The following is a 17,414-nucleotide window of genomic DNA, read 5'->3' as shown; positions in this document are numbered from 1 at the left end:
CTTGACATGTTTGAACCACGAAACCGGGGCTATTTACACCGACCCCATTCTGGGGTTGTAGTCAGATTTATTTCCCTATTTATTACTATAATTTTACTAATTTTCATTTCAATACGATTTTGTGGTCCTCTGTTATATGGTATAGTTTTTATACGATTTTCAATTAAATCTTTCTGATGTATATATTTAAGTAAAGTGTTATGCTCCAAAATTGGATAATTCATGATGAAAAAAGCCAGAGTCCAAAACTAAAATATATCAAATGGATTAAATATAGGATAAAATTTGGTATATACTTCCTTTTTTTTTGTTGATATACATATTAATTATAAAAAACTTGTTTCCATAGAAGTTACTAGTTGGCTTTTCAGGATAAAATAGTGACATTTATGATGATTTTATATTTTATAATTTAGCAAAATTAATAATAAGAAACATAATTGTGTGTTATGTGACTTCTGTCATGGTGGGTGATTCACACAAAAAAAAAATGCACAGTGAGAAAATGTCAAAATTGGAAAATGACTAGAAAATATATAATGATTTTATACTGTGAAGTAGGGTTTATAAAAATCATTTTTTTAACATTGGAAATAAAAAATGAAATTCTAAAAAGAAGGCTGCTCTTGTGAGGAGCATCAAAAGCAAAACCAAACCTGCGGTTAAAACTTAAGCCTCTGCAAGTTGAAAGAGAGAGAGAGAGAGAGAGAGAGAGAAAGATCTTGTCTTTGTGTGTTTTGTTTGGAGAGAGTATATAAATCCTTAAAACGATGTTCTTTTGTCTTTGGGAAACACACGTCAGGAGGAGGATATAAGATCACACTTAAAAAAATCCAGACAACAACAACATCTCTCTAAGGAAGATGATAGAAAACGGCGGAGAGAAACGGAGCTCCGTCGAGGAAGAAGAAGGAGAAGAAGGTGGCCGTATGATTCTTGTCGGCGTGAAGCTCGACGCGCCGAGCAGAGAGTTGCTCACTTGGGCTTTGGTTAAAGTCGCTGAGCCTGGTGATACTGTCATCGCTCTTCATATCATTGGAAATGGTACCTTTTTTTTTAGATTCTCTACACAAAAGCTTTGGTCTTTTTATGATTTTAATACAAAAGTTTCGATTTTTTTTGGGGGGTTCTTGTGTAGAGATTGTGGATAGAGCAGGGAACTCTTCGCTTCTCTCTCTGGTTAAAACTTTCGACTCTGTTCTTGACGTTTATGAAGGTTTCTGCAATTTGAAACAGGTATAAAAGTGCAATTTTGATCCTTTGCTTTAACTTTTCCAGAAAATTAACAAAGGAAATGTTGAATTTTTCCCCTCTTTGCAGGTGGATCTGAAGCTGAAGCTATGTCGTGGTTCCTCTGCTCGAAAGATTATAGTTCGAGAAGCCAAATCGTTTTCTGCATCGAAAGTTTTAGTTGGGATTTCAAAAAGTCACCACACGATTCGTTCACCAGCTTCCGTAGCTAAGTACATAGCCAAGAAACTATCAAAGGATTGTTGGGTGATTGCTGTAAACAATGGTAAAATCGTGTTCCAAAGAGAAGGTTCTCCATTATCTACCATTAATCATTCTCAAGGTTTGACCTTCTTTTCCAAAGTTTCTACATTTTTTTGTATCTGAATGATGTGTTGAATAATCTGTTGTTGGGATGTTGTTATAGGAAAGGAAGATGTTCGGAGGACTACTTTGTTGAATGTGCTTCAAAGATCTGTTACTTTGAATAAGACGACTAAAGTAGTTAGCCATTCCGAGGAAGATTCAAAAGAGGATGATGAGGTTCAATCCCGTGGCCAGAGTCTACAGCAGGTCTTAGCTGCTACCCGTTTTGAGAATTGTGCAGTTTGTGGTTCGGATTCTTTGTCTCTGAAAGATACAAATACTCTTGGAAATGAAAGTAGTGAAGATGATGATGATGATGATGATGATGAATGTCACAAAGCTATGGAGGTTATGCCTGTGAATGGTCCGGAAGATTCAGGCGGTTCTTTAACTATGTTGGTTAAGGAATTGCCTGAATCTAGGCCAGGTTGGCCTTTGCTTCGTCGTGCTGTTTCTACATTAGGACAGTCTGTTACTACTCCTGATAGTTCTTTGTCGAAACAGATACCGGTAGTTCAATGGGCTCTGAAGCTTCCTCCGAGGGACTCTAATCAACCTTGTTATGATTCTTCTGAAGATGATTTGTCAAGCTTAAACGCAGTTGTTCCGTTTGGTATCAACTCTATCTCCAAGAAGTCATCTCCTGACAATAGTCCAAGAAAATTGCCGGAGGAATTAGAGGGACTTTATGAGAGGTTCTCTTCAACTTGCCGGGTTTTCAAGTACAAGGAACTTGTTTCAGTCACATCGAATTTTTCCACTGGTTGGTCCTTCTCTCATTCATTTACTTATGAATGATATGTTGAAAATTTTCAAGGCTTATAACTAAAAAGTTCAATCTGATTTCAGATAATTTCATTGGAAGAGGAGGCAGCAGCCGGGTTTTTAGAGGTTGTTTGTCCAATGGGAGAGTGGTTGCTGTCAAAATTCTCAAGCAAACTGAAGATGTCTTGAATGATTTTGTGGCTGAGATTGAAATCATCACAACATTACACCATAAGAATATTATCTCCCTCTTAGGATTTTGCTTTGAAGACCATAACCTATTACTTGTATACAATTATCTTTCAAGAGGAAGTCTCGAAGAGAACCTTCACGGTACTTGTTAGACAAGCTCTTGCCTTTTTAAGCAACTCAGAGATTCTATTATGATCATGGATCTAACATATGCTTGGTTTCATAACCAGGAAACAAGAGAGATCCACTTGCATTTTGTTGGAGCGAGAGGTATAAAGTAGCTGTGGGAGTGGCCGAGGCATTGAACTATCTGCATAACAGTGCTTCACAACCTGTCATCCACAGAGATGTTAAGTCATCAAATATACTATTATCTGATGATTTTGAGCCACAGGTAAAAACAAAATTTATTGGTTTTTTCATACAGTATGCCAAAAGAGGCAACAATACTAAAAAGATATTTATACTTTGTTCCCAGCTTTCTGATTTTGGGCTTGCGAGGTGGGCGTCTATATCTACAACTCATATAATCTGCTCTGATGTTGCGGGAACCTTTGGGTATGAAAGAATCTGGTTTTAGGCTGATGTTTTAATGAGAGTTCTTGAAAATGTTCTTATGGTAAGCTTCTGTTTCTTGTTGCAGATACTTGGCTCCAGAGTACTTCATGTATGGTAAGGTAAATGATAAGATAGATGTCTATGCATTTGGCGTTGTTCTCCTCGAGATACTATCTGGAAGAAAACCGATTAGCAGTGGATGTCCAAAGGGACAGGAGAGTCTAGTCATGTGGGTATGTATTGCTGTATACCGATTAAGTCAAAATACCAAGCTTTTTTCTATACTCTTATTGAAAAGAAGTATGTATGATGTTCATGTACAGGCCAAACCAATTCTAGATGATGGAAAGTATTGTCAGTTATTAGACCCGAGTTTGCGGGATAACAACAATAACGACCAAATGCAGAGGATGGCGTTGGCTGCTACTCTTTGTATTCGACGTAGCCCTCAAGCTAGACCGAAAATGAGCATTGTAAGTCAAGGTTTTAATCTAGTAGCCGTCTCATAGCTCTATGTAGTAATTATCTTAACGAATGTGGAATGATGCAGGTCCTAAAGCTACTTAAAGGCGATGAATACACGTATGAGTGGGCACTGCAACAAGTGAGTAATTCATCAGAGGAGTCAGAGATGCTCAAGGATGAGCAATGCCAAAGATCTAACTTGCAATCACACCTTAACGTAGCGCTTCTTGATGTTGAAGATGACTCTATCTCCACGGGAAGCATCGAGCAAGGCGTCTCTGTTGAGGATTATCTAAAAGGCAGGACAAGCCGTTCGTCGAGCTTCGACTAAGAAGCCCATTTTTACTGAAACTATTGTGTGTGTTTGTACATATGAAAGGGCGTTCTTTGGAAACGGGTGGATTTGTGGGGTTCTTTTTAGCCCTCATTCCTCACCTGTTTAGGATACTATAATTGTAGATTTTAATTGTTTGGGATGTATCTTGCTATTTCCGGTTAGTCTTTTTTGGGGATACTGCTTATAGCTGTGGTAATAAAAACGAGAGGGAAATGCTTGTTGTTGGGAATTTGGTAGGAAAGAAAGAAAAAAAGTGCTTGTACAGTTGTACTTGTCTTCGTTAAGAATAAAAGAAAGAAATCGTTTTTTTCCTATAAACAGTTCACACTTATTTTCTCGTATTTGTATTTGTAAGTATTGATCCTTCAAAATTGCAGTTTGCACAAAATTCCTGTGTGGATCGTGTGCCAATAAGGCTCAACAACAATATCATTGCCCATGAGGTAAGTATATTTCGTCTGCACAAGAGATCCCTGATGAGACTGGTTAACTTGTTCTTCCACAGGTGGTTCCAGAGTGTATGCCTGATTGTTATTATTGTCTGCAAGGTAATAACTTTTGCTGTAAGAAGTCTCATTTTTGCGAATGTTCTTATACTGAGTCTGGTAGGTTCTCTTTCTCCAATGCCTAATGAGGGAAACACACAGTGATGTAGGTAGGGTTGTACGTTTCTAGTGACAAGTGTTTATAGAGTATGATACAAGTTGCTTTCTCATTTTCTGGGGTGAAACGCAGTGATGTAGATATTTGTGTGTTAAAAAGACCCATAAATGAGTATATAGAGTATAACATAATACTACAGTTTACAAATCAAGATCTGCAGATTACTACACAAAACTGCAGTTATTAATATGAAGTCATAAACTACTACTACCACTACTATTATTAGTAGTCTACTACTACCATACAGTGATGAACCTAAAAGAAGCCTTGAGATGGCAAATACAAATCTTGTAGGATCTCTCGTTTTGCTTCATGTCCAAGATTTTCTTATAGAGTCTTGAGTTTCACTTAAGATGTACTTTAAGAGCAGTGTGGTGCCGCGTTACTTGTTGCCTACAATATCTATGCACTCTCTAACATCAACACACAGATTTATCAAACGTTTTTCATGTAGCCAGGGTTTGAATGCACCTTCAAGAACTATGTTCTGCAAAAGAAGCAAACCACAAAAGACATTTAATCCATGGCGCATACAACTCTTACATTCATTTTGTTATATTGATAAAGATAATGCATTCAAGGTTTTATGGTAACAAGAGGGTTTACGAGACCAATGCACACTCACGACTTTGCACATGTTGTAGCCAAGAAAAATCAATGAAACAGAAAACTCTACCTCTAAATAAAAGAAAAATCCGCGCAACAGGTTTAAAGCTCGAGGAAGATCCTTCTGATAACGATGATAAATCTTGTTGAAATCTGCAGAATCAAACCGAAGTAAATTTAATATGGTTGCAATCGAGTATATGTTCAGTGAAAAGCAAACGTAAAACTACAGGACATGGTGAATTAAATTTCACCAAGAAAGTATCACAAATGGAATACATCATTTATAGCGATATTCAGATTATAATAATAAGCAGATATCCCAACAAGTGTGAATAGCAAAATAAAGATGTATGATTTGCTTAAATGTAAGAACGCCTTCAGCAACCTTTCCTCTAGAGACTTAGAGTTAGCTGACTGAGCCTCAAGCTAGCCTTTTATGTAGGGCAAAAACTTATCTATTCCTTAAACAGTTTTATCTTTGAGAAGATAGTTCAATACACTACACATCCACAAGAACACATTGTACAAGTTGTTTGTACCTTTATACTTTTCGAGATATGACGGTGCCAACTGGTCTTCAACATTATATTCAATCTCTCTTCCATCTCGTAACTGTCTAGACCGAGTCAATGGTCTCTTGAGTGATGCCTCAGTATAGAGTCGCAAGTACTCTTTTTCATCATAGGGATTTCTGAGAAGTTCAATTAGCCTCTTGCTAAACGAAGAGTTGAATAAATCATCAAGTTCAAGTTCAATACCATCTTCAAGATCCTTAGAAAACATTATAACAAAATGAAAAATGTCAGCATAGAAAATTAGAAAGAATCAGGAAAGACAGATTTCAAAATAGCAGTAAGAGAATGAAGGTATTCATACTATCACTTTGCCGTCTTTCGTGCCTCGAATGGGGTTTTGCCTCCATCCGGAAAGGGGTAATCACTGACTGCAATAATATCAGCATCTGACAAACTCGCTACATCTTTCACAGGTTTTACTTGTCGACCAGCTTTAACAGTGGTAATGGAGTTTCTCAGATAAGCTACGTAATATAAATAGCTTTTCTCTATTGACGATAGGCTCTCTTTACTTTCCTTCTTGCCAAGTTTGAAAATGTGAAATAACTTTTCTTTGACATGACCTCTAGACTTTGGTTCATCATTGTGCTTGGTCAAAGAGGTCTTCCTTCCCCGCAAACCCTCTCGTTTCGTTTGTTTGGTACCGTTGGTGTTAACCACTGGGATACTCTTTGAAGTCCAGTTATGATCTGATCTCCCATTTTCAGTTTTCAGTCTCTTTGAAGCTCTAAAAATCGTCTGAGACTCATCATTTCTCGTATGCTTTAATGTGACGTCTTTCTTCGCCAAAGAAGTCTTCCTTCCACGTCGAGCATCTCCGTTCTTTTGTTTGGTATCTCTGACATAACTTGTAGGCTTTAATTCGATACAGTCCTCGGCTACAGAACTCTTTCTTCCACGTCGAGCATTTCCTTTCATTTGTTGCGTTTCTTGGGTCCTTAAGACAGTCCTCGAAATTAAGTTCTGATCTGCTCTACCATTCCCAATCTTCAACCTCTTAGATACACTAGAAACCATAGGAGACTTCGCCTTTCTCCCTGCTTTACTCTTCTTGATTATCAGTGCTTTGCTTTTACTTCTATCAGATACTTCATGATCGACATTGTACATAATACGCACTGGAGAACTATCTCTAACATTGTCATCAAGCATATATAGATTCCCGATTTCACTATAATGTGCCAAGTACTTTTTATATTCCAAATCATGAACCAAACCGGAATCGTAATCATCAGCACAAACAATCTGCATATTGGTTCTGTTGATTTCGCCATCTTTAGCTAAAGCATCATCCCCTGATGGATTCACTTCACCACAAAGAGCCAGCATTCTACCACCAACTTCATCTGTATCTGTGTCTGTAGCTGACTCAATCTCAATTATATCATTCTTCACAATTGTCTTAGCCACCTCAGACTTCTTCGGATTCTTAGCTAAAACATCATCCCCTGATGCATCCTCGGCACTACAAAGAGCCAGCATTCTACCACCAACTTCACCTGCGTCTGTGTCTGACTCAATCTCAATAACTTCCTGATTCACAATGGCCTTAGCCACCGCAGAATTCTTAGCTAAAGTATCATCCCCTGATGCATTCACTTCACCAAGAGCCAGCAATCGACCAAGAGCCACCGCAGACTTCTTAGCTAAAGTATCATCTATGCTTGGCTCAGTCTTTATTTCTTTCGTCACAATTGTCTTAGCCACCGCAGAAGTCTTGGGGTTGTTAGCTAAAACATCATCCGCTGATGCATTCTCGGCACCACAAGGAGCAAGCATCCTACCACCAACTTCATCTCTGTCAGTGTCTGACTCAACCTCAATTATATCCTCCTTCAAAATGGTCTTAGCCACAGCAGAGTTGTCGGGGGTCTTAACTAAAGAAGCATTCCCTAATGCATCCGTTTGGACACAAAGAGCCAGCATTGTACGACCAACTTCATCTATGTGTGACTCAATCTTTATTTCCTTCTTCACAATGGTCTTAGCCACACCGGACTCCTCTGGTTTCTTAGCTAAAGTATCATCGCCTGGTGCATTCTCTACACCACAAAGAGCCAACATTCCAGCCCCAACTTCATCTGTGTCTGTTCCTGAATCTGACTCAATCACAATGATATCCTTGTTCACAATTGTGTTAGCCAGGGCAGACTCCCTCGTGTTGTTCCTCGTCATATTCAACTTAGCAGGCTATAAATCTATTCAATCCTGAAACAAGCATTTGAGAAAGGAAGAAGAAAGAAAACAAGAAAATGGTCACACTCGGTCGAATCTAACATTATTAATGAAGTAGAAATCGTGGCAAATGTTAAATCTAAACGCACAGTTTCTTAACCTAAAAGCCTGACGTTGAATTTGCCTATAAAGTATCCAAAAGGTAGAAACTTTAAATCAAGCAGGAACGGTTGATGCACACACACAAAGCAATTACCACATCGACCAAACCTAATCACACACATTCACATAACAGAGTCCACTCAGCTCAAAAAGTTCATGAAACTCAAGGGGAATCAAAGAACAAAATAAAGCAAATCTAAGTTAGAAATTCAGAACCACAGGAACCCTATTGTAACGAGAGGAAAAAGAAATAGAAGCAAAAGACTGAAATTTTGCAACATTTTGTCTCGCTTACTTACTTACCTGAACTTTGTTGGACAGCCAAAACAAAAGAACCGATTTTTTCGACCAGATCCAGCTTCCAAAGAGAGAGAAGAGAAAAAACCCAGTTCTCCGAATCAGAAAACCCTAGAATTTTTTCCACCGTAATCGTTGGTAAACCATTACAGCTCGCCGAATTGGCCAGTCATCGGAAATAGTGAAGTAACTTACAAATGCATGACTCGGAAAAAAAAAAAAGGAGAGCTGTTCCGTTACTATACAATTATACATACCACATACGCGCTCTTTTATGTTAATAGTATAACCCAAATTATTATGAATCTAATCTCACATCTAAAGTATCATAAATGGGCCTATGAATGAAGGCTTTTAAGTAAAAAAAGGCCCAGTGGAGATAATTTCGCACTTCCAAATCATTTAATTAAAAAAAGTATAAAATACGTCAACCACCCGTTTATAAAAAAAAAAGGTAATATAAAATACAAACCTCTATAAAATATCCATTAATGTAATCCACCAGTATAAATGTTTTACATTAATTAAGAAAATAAAAATAAAAAGAATTAGAAATTTATAATCGAGATATTTAATTGTAACAGTATTATTTTATTGGTACGAACGCACTTTTGAAAGCACGTGGGAGAGCATGTGGTTGATATAATACTACTCTCCTCCTCTAAAGTCAGCAAGAATCCCTAACTGAGGAGACTTGTAAAGTAAATCTATTTAGATCCGTCCTCAACCATTAAACTGAAGTGTTTTTATACGCATTAACAAAAAAAATACTAAAAGACTCAGAGTTGAGTTGTTGTTAGAGACACTGTAGGTAACTGAGTTGTCTTCTTTGACCAAAAAGCCTGTAATTTTTTTCTACTTGTGGAATATACCAACCAAACATAAATAAAAAATAAAAATCATAATATAAAAACAGATTCATACGATATAGGGATAGGGCCTTATCAAAATTTGGATAGAGATATAAACAGGTAGTAATTAGGTTAATAATACGTTGATTATTTTATTGCTTAATTTGTTCACTTTTCTTCTCCTTCTTCTGTTACATTTGTCTTCATGCGCGAACCATCATCAACTCATCTCAATTTCACTCACCACCACATCCACGTGTCCTCCTCCGTCTCTTCACCGTCGCCGGCGTCTGATCATCCTTAATTCCTCGCCGGGAACATAAAAATTTAATAATCCAGTACCTTTGTTCTCTGTTTTGCTTGATCTGTTGTTTAAATTTGATTTGGTTTGTAAAGCGATCAATCAGATCGCCGGCGTTTTTGAACCGCCATGAAACTCACCGACGTTGGATTCGACGTAGTGAAGTCACCGAGACTAATCAAATTGATCGCCTTCGCGTTTCTCTCGATCTCAACAATTTTCTTATTCAACCACTTCTCAGATTCCTTCTCTTATCCATCTCTTCGTTTCCCCGTCTCTTCCTCCTCAAACGTCACCGAAGCTATTCAAACCTCCGATACGGAATCAGCACCACCACCACTACCAGTACCATCTCCTCCACCTCCACAGCGTCCGCGTCTCAAGATTTCGCCTCCTCCGCTTCCACCGACAGTGGTGCGAACTGGAATCGTCGACGAGAATGGCGCCATGTCTGATTCTTTCGAGATCGGCGGATTCGATCCCGATTCCGTCGACGAGCTTAAATCCGCCACCGGGAATTCATCGGCCACGTCGGTAGATAATGATTCAGAAGCCGGATTCCGGATTGAGAAATTCAACTTTTGTGAGAAGACGAAGACGGATCACATTCCTTGCTTAGACAACGAAGAAGAGATCAAGAGATTGAACAGTACCGATCGAGGAGAGAATTACGAGAGACATTGTCCTAAACAGAGCCTCGATTGCTTGATTCCTCCTCCAAATGGTTATAAGAAACCAATCCCATGGCCACAAAGCAGAGACAAGGTGAAAAAGTGTTGTGTGATTTCATTTCTAGTTACTTGTGCAAATGTCACTAACTAACTGACTGACTGATGCATTTTTGTTGTGGTTTGCAGATATGGTTCAATAATGTGCCTCATACACGCTTAGTGGAAGATAAAGGTGGTCAAAATTGGATTAGAAGAGAGAAAGACAAGTTTGTTTTCCCTGGTGGTGGAACTCAGTTCATCCATGGAGCTGATCAGTATTTAGACCAGATCTCCCAGGTTTGTTTTTTGATGTTTTTTTCATTTTTTGGTTATTTGGCTCAGGATGTTTTTTTTTTTTGTGTTGATCTTATATTTTCTTAGATTGAATTTTGTAGATGATTCCTGGTATTTCGTTTGGATTACGCACTCGTGTTGCCTTGGATATTGGCTGTGGTGTAGCGAGCTTTGGTGCGTTTTTGATGCAGCGTAACACTACAACCTTATCTGTAGCACCAAAAGATGTCCATGAGAATCAGATACAGTTTGCGTTGGAGCGTGGTGTGCCTGCAATGGTTGCTGTCTTTGCCACACGGAGATTGTTGTATCCTAGCCAATCTTTTGAGATGATTCATTGTTCCAGATGCAGAATTAATTGGACCCGCGATGGTTAGATTATTACTCGACCTTTTTAGTGTTGTTTGAGATTTACCATGGAAACTGACGAAAGCTTTTTTATTTGCATGAATTACAAAGATGGGATACTTCTTCTTGAAGTTAATAGAATGCTTAGAGCAGGAGGGTACTTTGTTTGGGCTGCACAACCCGTTTACAAACATGAGGATAACTTGCAAGAGCAGTGGAAAGGTCTATCTATATATTATTCGACATAGTAATTTTCTCTGCTATGGAGTTTGTAACTAAAAAATGGGTGTTGCTTCTGCTCTTCGACTATCTTTTTCAGAAATGTTAGACCTTACGAACAGAATCTGTTGGGAGCTTATCAAGAAAGAGGGATATATTGCTGTGTGGAGGAAGCCTCTAAACAACAGCTGCTATGTCAATCGTGAAGCTGGAACAAAGCCTCCTTTGTGCCGACCTGATGATGATCCTGACGATGTTTGGTACATATATGTATCTTAAAGTCTTTTTTTTTCTTTTTTTCTGGCCTTCTTGCATAGAAAACTGTGATATAGCCACCAATTTCTCAGCTTATCTATTGAAACTTTCATAAAATCTCTAACTTTGTGGTTATGGTTTCCTGTTCTAGGTATGTGAATATGAAACCATGCATCACCCGGTTACCTGATAATGGTTATGGGGCTAATGTCTCCTCATGGCCTGCACGTCTTCATGATCCGCCAGAGAGGCTACAGAGCATTCAAATGGATGCCTATATATCCCGAAAGGAAATTATGAAGGCAGAGTCTAGATTTTGGTTAGAGGTAGTAGAGAGTTATGTGCGGGTTTTCCGATGGAAGGAGTTCAAGCTGAGGAATGTTCTGGACATGAAAGCTGGTTTTGGAGGGTAATAACCATCAATCACACCTTCTCTGTTTCTGTCATCTCCAAGTTTATCTGATCTAGTATTTCTTGATTTTTGGTAGTTTTGCGGCAGCACTAAACGATCTCGGGCTTGACTGTTGGGTAATGAACGTTGTTCCTGTTAGTGGATTCAACACCTTGCCAGTTATTTATGACCGTGGGCTTGTTGGAACAATGCATGACTGGTACAAACCGATATATAACCATCTGCCCTTTTTGTTTCTAATCCCACATAACTTAACACAAGATAACATCTAAAGCTTGTTTTCTCTAGGTGTGAGCCATTTGACACGTACCCAAGAACATATGACCTGATACATGCTGCATTTCTCTTCTCTGTTGAGAAGAAGAGGTAAAAAGAACTAGGCTTTGTATATTCTGTAGTGCTGAATTTAGATATAAAGGTCAGGGTTAATGTAATAGGGTTTCTTATCATACATAGGTGCAACATTACAAACATTATGTTGGAAATGGATCGGATGCTGAGACCGGAAGGACGGGTATACATAAGGGATTCACTGTCTTTGATGGATCAACTTCAACAAGTGGCTAAAGCCATCGGTTGGACAGCTGGGGTTCATGATACCGGGGAAGGACCCCATGCAAGCGTTAGGATTCTCATCTGCGATAAACGGATGTGAGAAAGAAAAGAAAAAGAGGATGTGATGATAAGTCTGCTCAAAGCGACAGTCCCACTAAAGTGATAAATTGTGTTTATTGGTTTGTTGATTTGATTGTTGTAGATTGAAGAGTGTTAATAATACACATTTTAACACTTAAGAAACAAAAGATTCATTTCCTCAGACAAAGAAAGAAACAATATACATTTAATTATCAATTTAATTTAACCTTTTACCAAAAAAAAAAAAAGAAAGAAACAAAGAGCAGTGTATTGAACACACATCTAAACTATCTAAAGCCAGAAGCATATTGTGAAGGGATTTAATTCTCTGGTGCGCATGGAACTCGCAACCACTGAGCTATTGTGTTTTTCGTTGAACATTTACTGATTTAGTTATATTTAACCTTTAACAATCTTCATTAAGGGTAATATTGTCTTTTTACCATTGAGGGGTTTTTGAGAAATTGTTTTAATGAATAAGGGTATTAGAGATTACTGTCCTATTGTGAAGGCCTTTGTTTTGGTCTTTCAGTTATAACCGTTGGATTGCTAAAGATGAGATCCAACGGTGTAGAGTATAGACTACTTGATCGATCTTTATTAAAAAAGCCGCAGGGAAAAATAATAATAAGTAAAAAGCGCGTGCACACACACACCACGGATTTGTTACTGTTACAGTGTTACTGTGGACTCTGTTACCGTGAGTCCTTGGGCGCGGGTTAGTTACTTGCACGTGTCGGTTTCACGCCACTGGTTACCGGTTTTGACCGGTGTCAGATCCAAGTTGAAAAAATGTAAATACCGGTTAAGGAGAATCTCAATCTGGGTCTGGGACGCGGAAGTTTCTTTTCAAAAATAATGATTCAAAGATAAGAGAAGCCCCCCGGGATTTGCAGAACCACCGGCGGCGAGTCTAAATCTCCGAGACCGATAAATCTACCCCTAATTTCTAGGGTTTGCTCTTCTTCTTCGTTTCGCGACGCAAATTTCTTCACTCTGGTACGGGTTTTTTTTTCTTTTCCTCTTGTCGTTTTCGTTAGAGCTTTGATTTTGGGGTTTAGCTTTTGTTCCGTCTTTTAGCGATTAGATAAAGCTCCATTGTAAGTTTCTGTGTTCTTGAAAATTCGTTGTTTTTTTTTCCTGGGAATATTATGTTACTAAGAGAGATGCCTTCAATTTCATGGCTTTTTGTTTGGTAAAGAATTGAGAATGACATGTTTTTCTTGTTCCTAGATGGTTTATTTTGGTGAAAAACCCAAGGCATTTTGATTAGTTTGTTTACCAATGACCAACATTTCAATACGAGATTTTTCCTTTGTGTGTTATGTAATTGTAGGATGGAAGGGTGAAACCCTAGAGATCCAGAGTCTTGAGGATCAAAAATAAGATGTTCATGGAGGAGGCGACAACAAGTAATGGTGAATTTATAGAGAAGAAGAATCACCGAAATTGTTTGGTGGAAAGTGAAGCGTTGAATAATTGGAGTGCAGGAGGAGGTGGTGATATGGCTAATTCTGCCAATGCAAGTTCCAGAGATAGCAAGAAGATACAAACTTATAAGCGGAGAAAACTTGGGAGGTCTGATTCTGGGAATAAGTGTTCTGAAAACGATATGGAAGGTGTTAGTCACTCAGGAAGCCGGGTACTTTTCATGACCTTTTTCTGTTTTGATACCTCTTCGTTGTGATTGATTTTAAATTGCTGGAGTATATTTAGTTGCTAATATCTTGCGACTTTCTCACATCTCATTTGTTATATGTTTTGTAAATTTTGATTTAAATCTTTCAGCTGTTTTTTTTAAAATAGGAGCCTTGGCAAAGCAATGTGTTTTAGGATCTGTATCAACCTAGTGATAATTATGTAGGTGCTTCAATACTGAATAATTGTTGAGGGAGCTAAAGACAAGGGTCATTCCTATTTTGCGATTATCTGACTTTGTTGTTCTGGCTACATTGGTATCTATTTTGTGTTAGCTAGGTCTCGAGAAATGCTTTGCAAATAGTAGAAAATCCCATTTTTCCTGGCTGTTTACACTTCACTTGAGAAAAAAACTGAGGAGTGTATTCTGCATTCATTCTTGAAATTGCCTTATAATATGTGTGTGATAAACTGCTGGAAGCCCCTGATTCACTTTGAAGAATATTATCCTAAACCATGTTAGCTCTTTCTTGTTTTGGACACAGGAGTCTATCTCTTGTGAATTATATAATCAAAGGTTCAGCACTGGAACTCATCTTGCCGGTGGTGAACTCCCAAAGCTTTCTAACCCAGATAAACCGTCAAGTGGATCCAAGTATGAGACTGCCACAGCTGGTTGCCAGCATGTTTTGTCTCATGTTTTAGCTTCAAAGGAGTTTGCATCCCTAAGTAAGCTGCTTTCCGAAAATCTTCAAGGGGTCAAGATTGAAGACCTTATAAGCAGAACTCTGATAGACACCAGGATGAAAGAAGGTGTTTATGAAAGTTCACCTGTGCTCTTTTCGACGCATCTCCGAGAGGTAATTAATGGGAATTATGCTTATTCTAAGATAACTATGCATAACAACAACAGATTATCATGTCTTTCATCCTCTTTCTCATTGTGAAAAGTATTGTCTGATGTCATGATTCAAAAGCTGAACTCAAAACTACTTGATGAAACGTGGTTGTGTTTTCCCGAACATACTATGCTTTAGACTGAAAGTAGACATAGAACTAAACCTAACTACTGGTTTCAGGTCTGGCAAAAAATACAGGATGTTGGTAATGATATGGCTGTTCTTGCTAATAGTCTCTTGGAGCTTTCAAGAACCTCCTATAACGAACAGGTGAGGATCATGCATAAATGATCTTGTTCAATGTGCTATACTGCTATCTTATTAGAACATTTTCCATATTATCCCCTGATCCTTTTTTTTTTTCTTTCAAAAATCTGCAAGTTGAAGCAGTTCCACACTGCGGAATCGAAGCCTCATCCCAATGCAGAGAACATCAGAAATGACAGCCTCTATGACATTTGCAAGCTATGTGGAGAGAAGGCAGCGCCAAGAGATTGTTTAGCATGTGATCATTGTGAAGATATGTACCACGTCTCATGTGCACATCCTGGTGGAAAAGGGATGCCGACACACAGTTGGTATTGTCTAAACTGCACATCTAAGGGAATCGGATCACCTCACGAGAATTGTGTAGTGTGTGAAAAGATGAAAACCCAAGGGATGATGAAGACGGATAATAGATGTGTTGATATGAGTACAGACTGCAAAGAAGATTCGGATGGATCTGAAGAGACTTCAAGCTGTAACATGAATCATGGGGTTCACCACGTAGAGATGAACGTAGATTCTGAACTCTGTAGGACCTGTGGAACAGAAGTGGAGAGTGGCGGAAAGTACATAACATGTGATCACCCTTTTTGCCCACACAAGTATTACCACATCAGGTGCTTGACCTCAAGGCAAATAAAACTACATGGTGTTCGTTGGTATTGCTCGTCGTGCTTATGCAGAAACTGCCTTACTGACAAGGATGATGATAAAATCGTCTTGTGTGATGGGTGTGATGATGCATATCACATTTATTGCATGAAACCTCCATGTGAATCGGTTCCAAATGGAGAATGGTTTTGCACAACATGTAAAGCTGCGATTCTTAAAGTCCGCAAAGCACCAGAGACTTTTGAGAAGAAGATGGAGACACGGCAGAAACAGAAAGGAAGAAAAACCAGGAATCTCAAGAGCAAACCGCGAAGTAAAAGCAATGGCGAATTGGATAAAAGCGTAGGAGGAATGGACATGCTTCTAAACGCAGCTGACACACTGAAAGATGAAGAACAGATGACATTTCAATCCATCAAATGAAAGGATTGGATTAGAAACCAGACAAGCAATACAGCTTCTTGTCCCACAAGATTTTTTAATTTGTTCATCTTCCTAACTATCAAAACCTTAAAATATTGATTTTTGTCTACAAGTTGTGCTCTTTTGGTAATTTACAGATTTTGCTAACTTTTCAAATCAAGACATAATTCTGTTGATAACCCTTCTTCAACAGTGCATTGTGATCTGCTGATTTTGCGCTCTAATCAAATTTACAATGAACTGTGATTCTTGGCCAGAGAGATGATACTTCATCGTATAATCCAAATCAGTTCTTGTTTTTAGAGCATGATGCATCGTAACTGAAAACATGATTTGATTTGATTGAAACATCCAATACAAAAAAAAATTCAAGTCAGTAGTTCAACCTTTTGGAGAGAGAGAGACAGATCACATATCATGTCCTTAATTCGAATCACGGAGGGATAAGACTAACTTTAACATGCACTAGCTAGTCTTCTACTCAAGAATACTATGAATTATAACGTCTGATTTATTTTCATTTTTTGCGTTTCGTATATACAGTAGATATGTATGTGTGTGTGAATGTGTTAGGTGTATTGATAATAATACATTAGGTGTAGCATTGAATAAAATACTTCCTCGAAATTAAATATGGCCTCACCATACTTTACTGGCAAATGTACATTTTGGAATAAAGACAATCAATCATTAGAGTATTATTTGAATACAATGGTCGTCACTGGAGAAAGTATATACAAAAAAAAAAATCTCTCTTTTTCTCTTTTTTTTTTTTAATAACATTATAGTGTTGAAACTCGAGTCTAAATAGCTATAAATGTAGTTTTCTTGGCATGCCATAGCAATATAGCATCGACATCAGTCTTAAGTGTTATTGGCATGCCGTAGCAATAACGTATAAGTAAGTACTTGAATAACGTATAATGACATCAGTCTTTTTCCAATGCCAATACTCTAAACTGGTATGGGAAGGATTAGTACATAAGCTACTTGCGGACGCATACACAAGCCAATGGAGAGATGTCATCACCCTTCTTACTGGTAATGCTCTTGATAAGACTCGTAAATTCATACTAAGTTATGCTTTCCAAGCTACCCTCTACTCGCTGTGGAGAGAAAGAAACGGACGTAGGCATGGAGAACACCCTCTCACAG

The 17,414-nt window shown here is 38.2% G+C and overlaps 3 protein-coding genes and 1 pseudogene across 5 annotated transcripts; 3 read left to right on the top strand and 1 right to left on the bottom strand.

The window, feature by feature from the left end:
* On the top strand, positions 864-4,142 carry LOC104713395 (probable receptor-like serine/threonine-protein kinase At5g57670). Its single transcript, XM_010430497.2, has 10 exons — positions 864-1,044; positions 1,139-1,236; positions 1,321-1,573; positions 1,658-2,359; positions 2,446-2,694; positions 2,784-2,947; positions 3,032-3,111; positions 3,197-3,344; positions 3,435-3,584; positions 3,662-4,142. Exons 1-10 carry the CDS (start codon positions 864-866, stop codon positions 3,905-3,907), a joined length of 2,271 nt encoding a protein of 756 aa, XP_010428799.1. The 3' UTR covers positions 3,908-4,142.
* LOC104713394 lies at positions 4,674-8,286 on the bottom strand (annotated as a pseudogene).
* On the top strand, positions 9,373-12,573 carry LOC104713393 (probable methyltransferase PMT10). The gene is made up of 9 exons (XM_010430496.2): positions 9,373-10,311; positions 10,404-10,553; positions 10,652-10,922; positions 11,010-11,120; positions 11,218-11,377; positions 11,524-11,781; positions 11,861-11,983; positions 12,073-12,150; positions 12,241-12,573. Exons 1-9 carry the CDS (start codon positions 9,676-9,678, stop codon positions 12,437-12,439), a joined length of 1,986 nt encoding a protein of 661 aa, XP_010428798.1. The 5' UTR covers positions 9,373-9,675; the 3' UTR covers positions 12,440-12,573.
* Positions 13,245-16,443, top strand: LOC104713392 (PHD finger protein EHD3). 3 transcript variants are annotated; one of them, XM_010430494.1, is made up of 5 exons: positions 13,245-13,419; positions 13,757-14,062; positions 14,604-14,918; positions 15,138-15,227; positions 15,348-16,443. In XM_010430494.1, exons 2-5 carry the CDS (start codon positions 13,808-13,810, stop codon positions 16,257-16,259), a joined length of 1,572 nt encoding a protein of 523 aa, XP_010428796.1. In that variant the 5' UTR covers positions 13,245-13,419; positions 13,757-13,807; the 3' UTR covers positions 16,260-16,443. The 3 variants fall into 3 exon arrangements, with proteins under 3 accessions (XP_010428796.1, XP_010428795.1, XP_010428794.1); XM_010430493.1 differs by having other exon boundaries at positions 15,345-16,443; XM_010430492.1 differs by having other exon boundaries at positions 15,339-16,443.

This window comes from Camelina sativa, chromosome 9 (genome assembly GCF_000633955.1).
Source record: "Camelina sativa cultivar DH55 chromosome 9, Cs, whole genome shotgun sequence".
In the NCBI taxonomy this organism is placed as follows: domain Eukaryota; kingdom Viridiplantae; phylum Streptophyta; class Magnoliopsida; order Brassicales; family Brassicaceae; genus Camelina; species Camelina sativa.
Note: the sequence above shows the minus strand (reverse complement) of the source record. Positions and strands in the feature narration are given on the sequence as shown.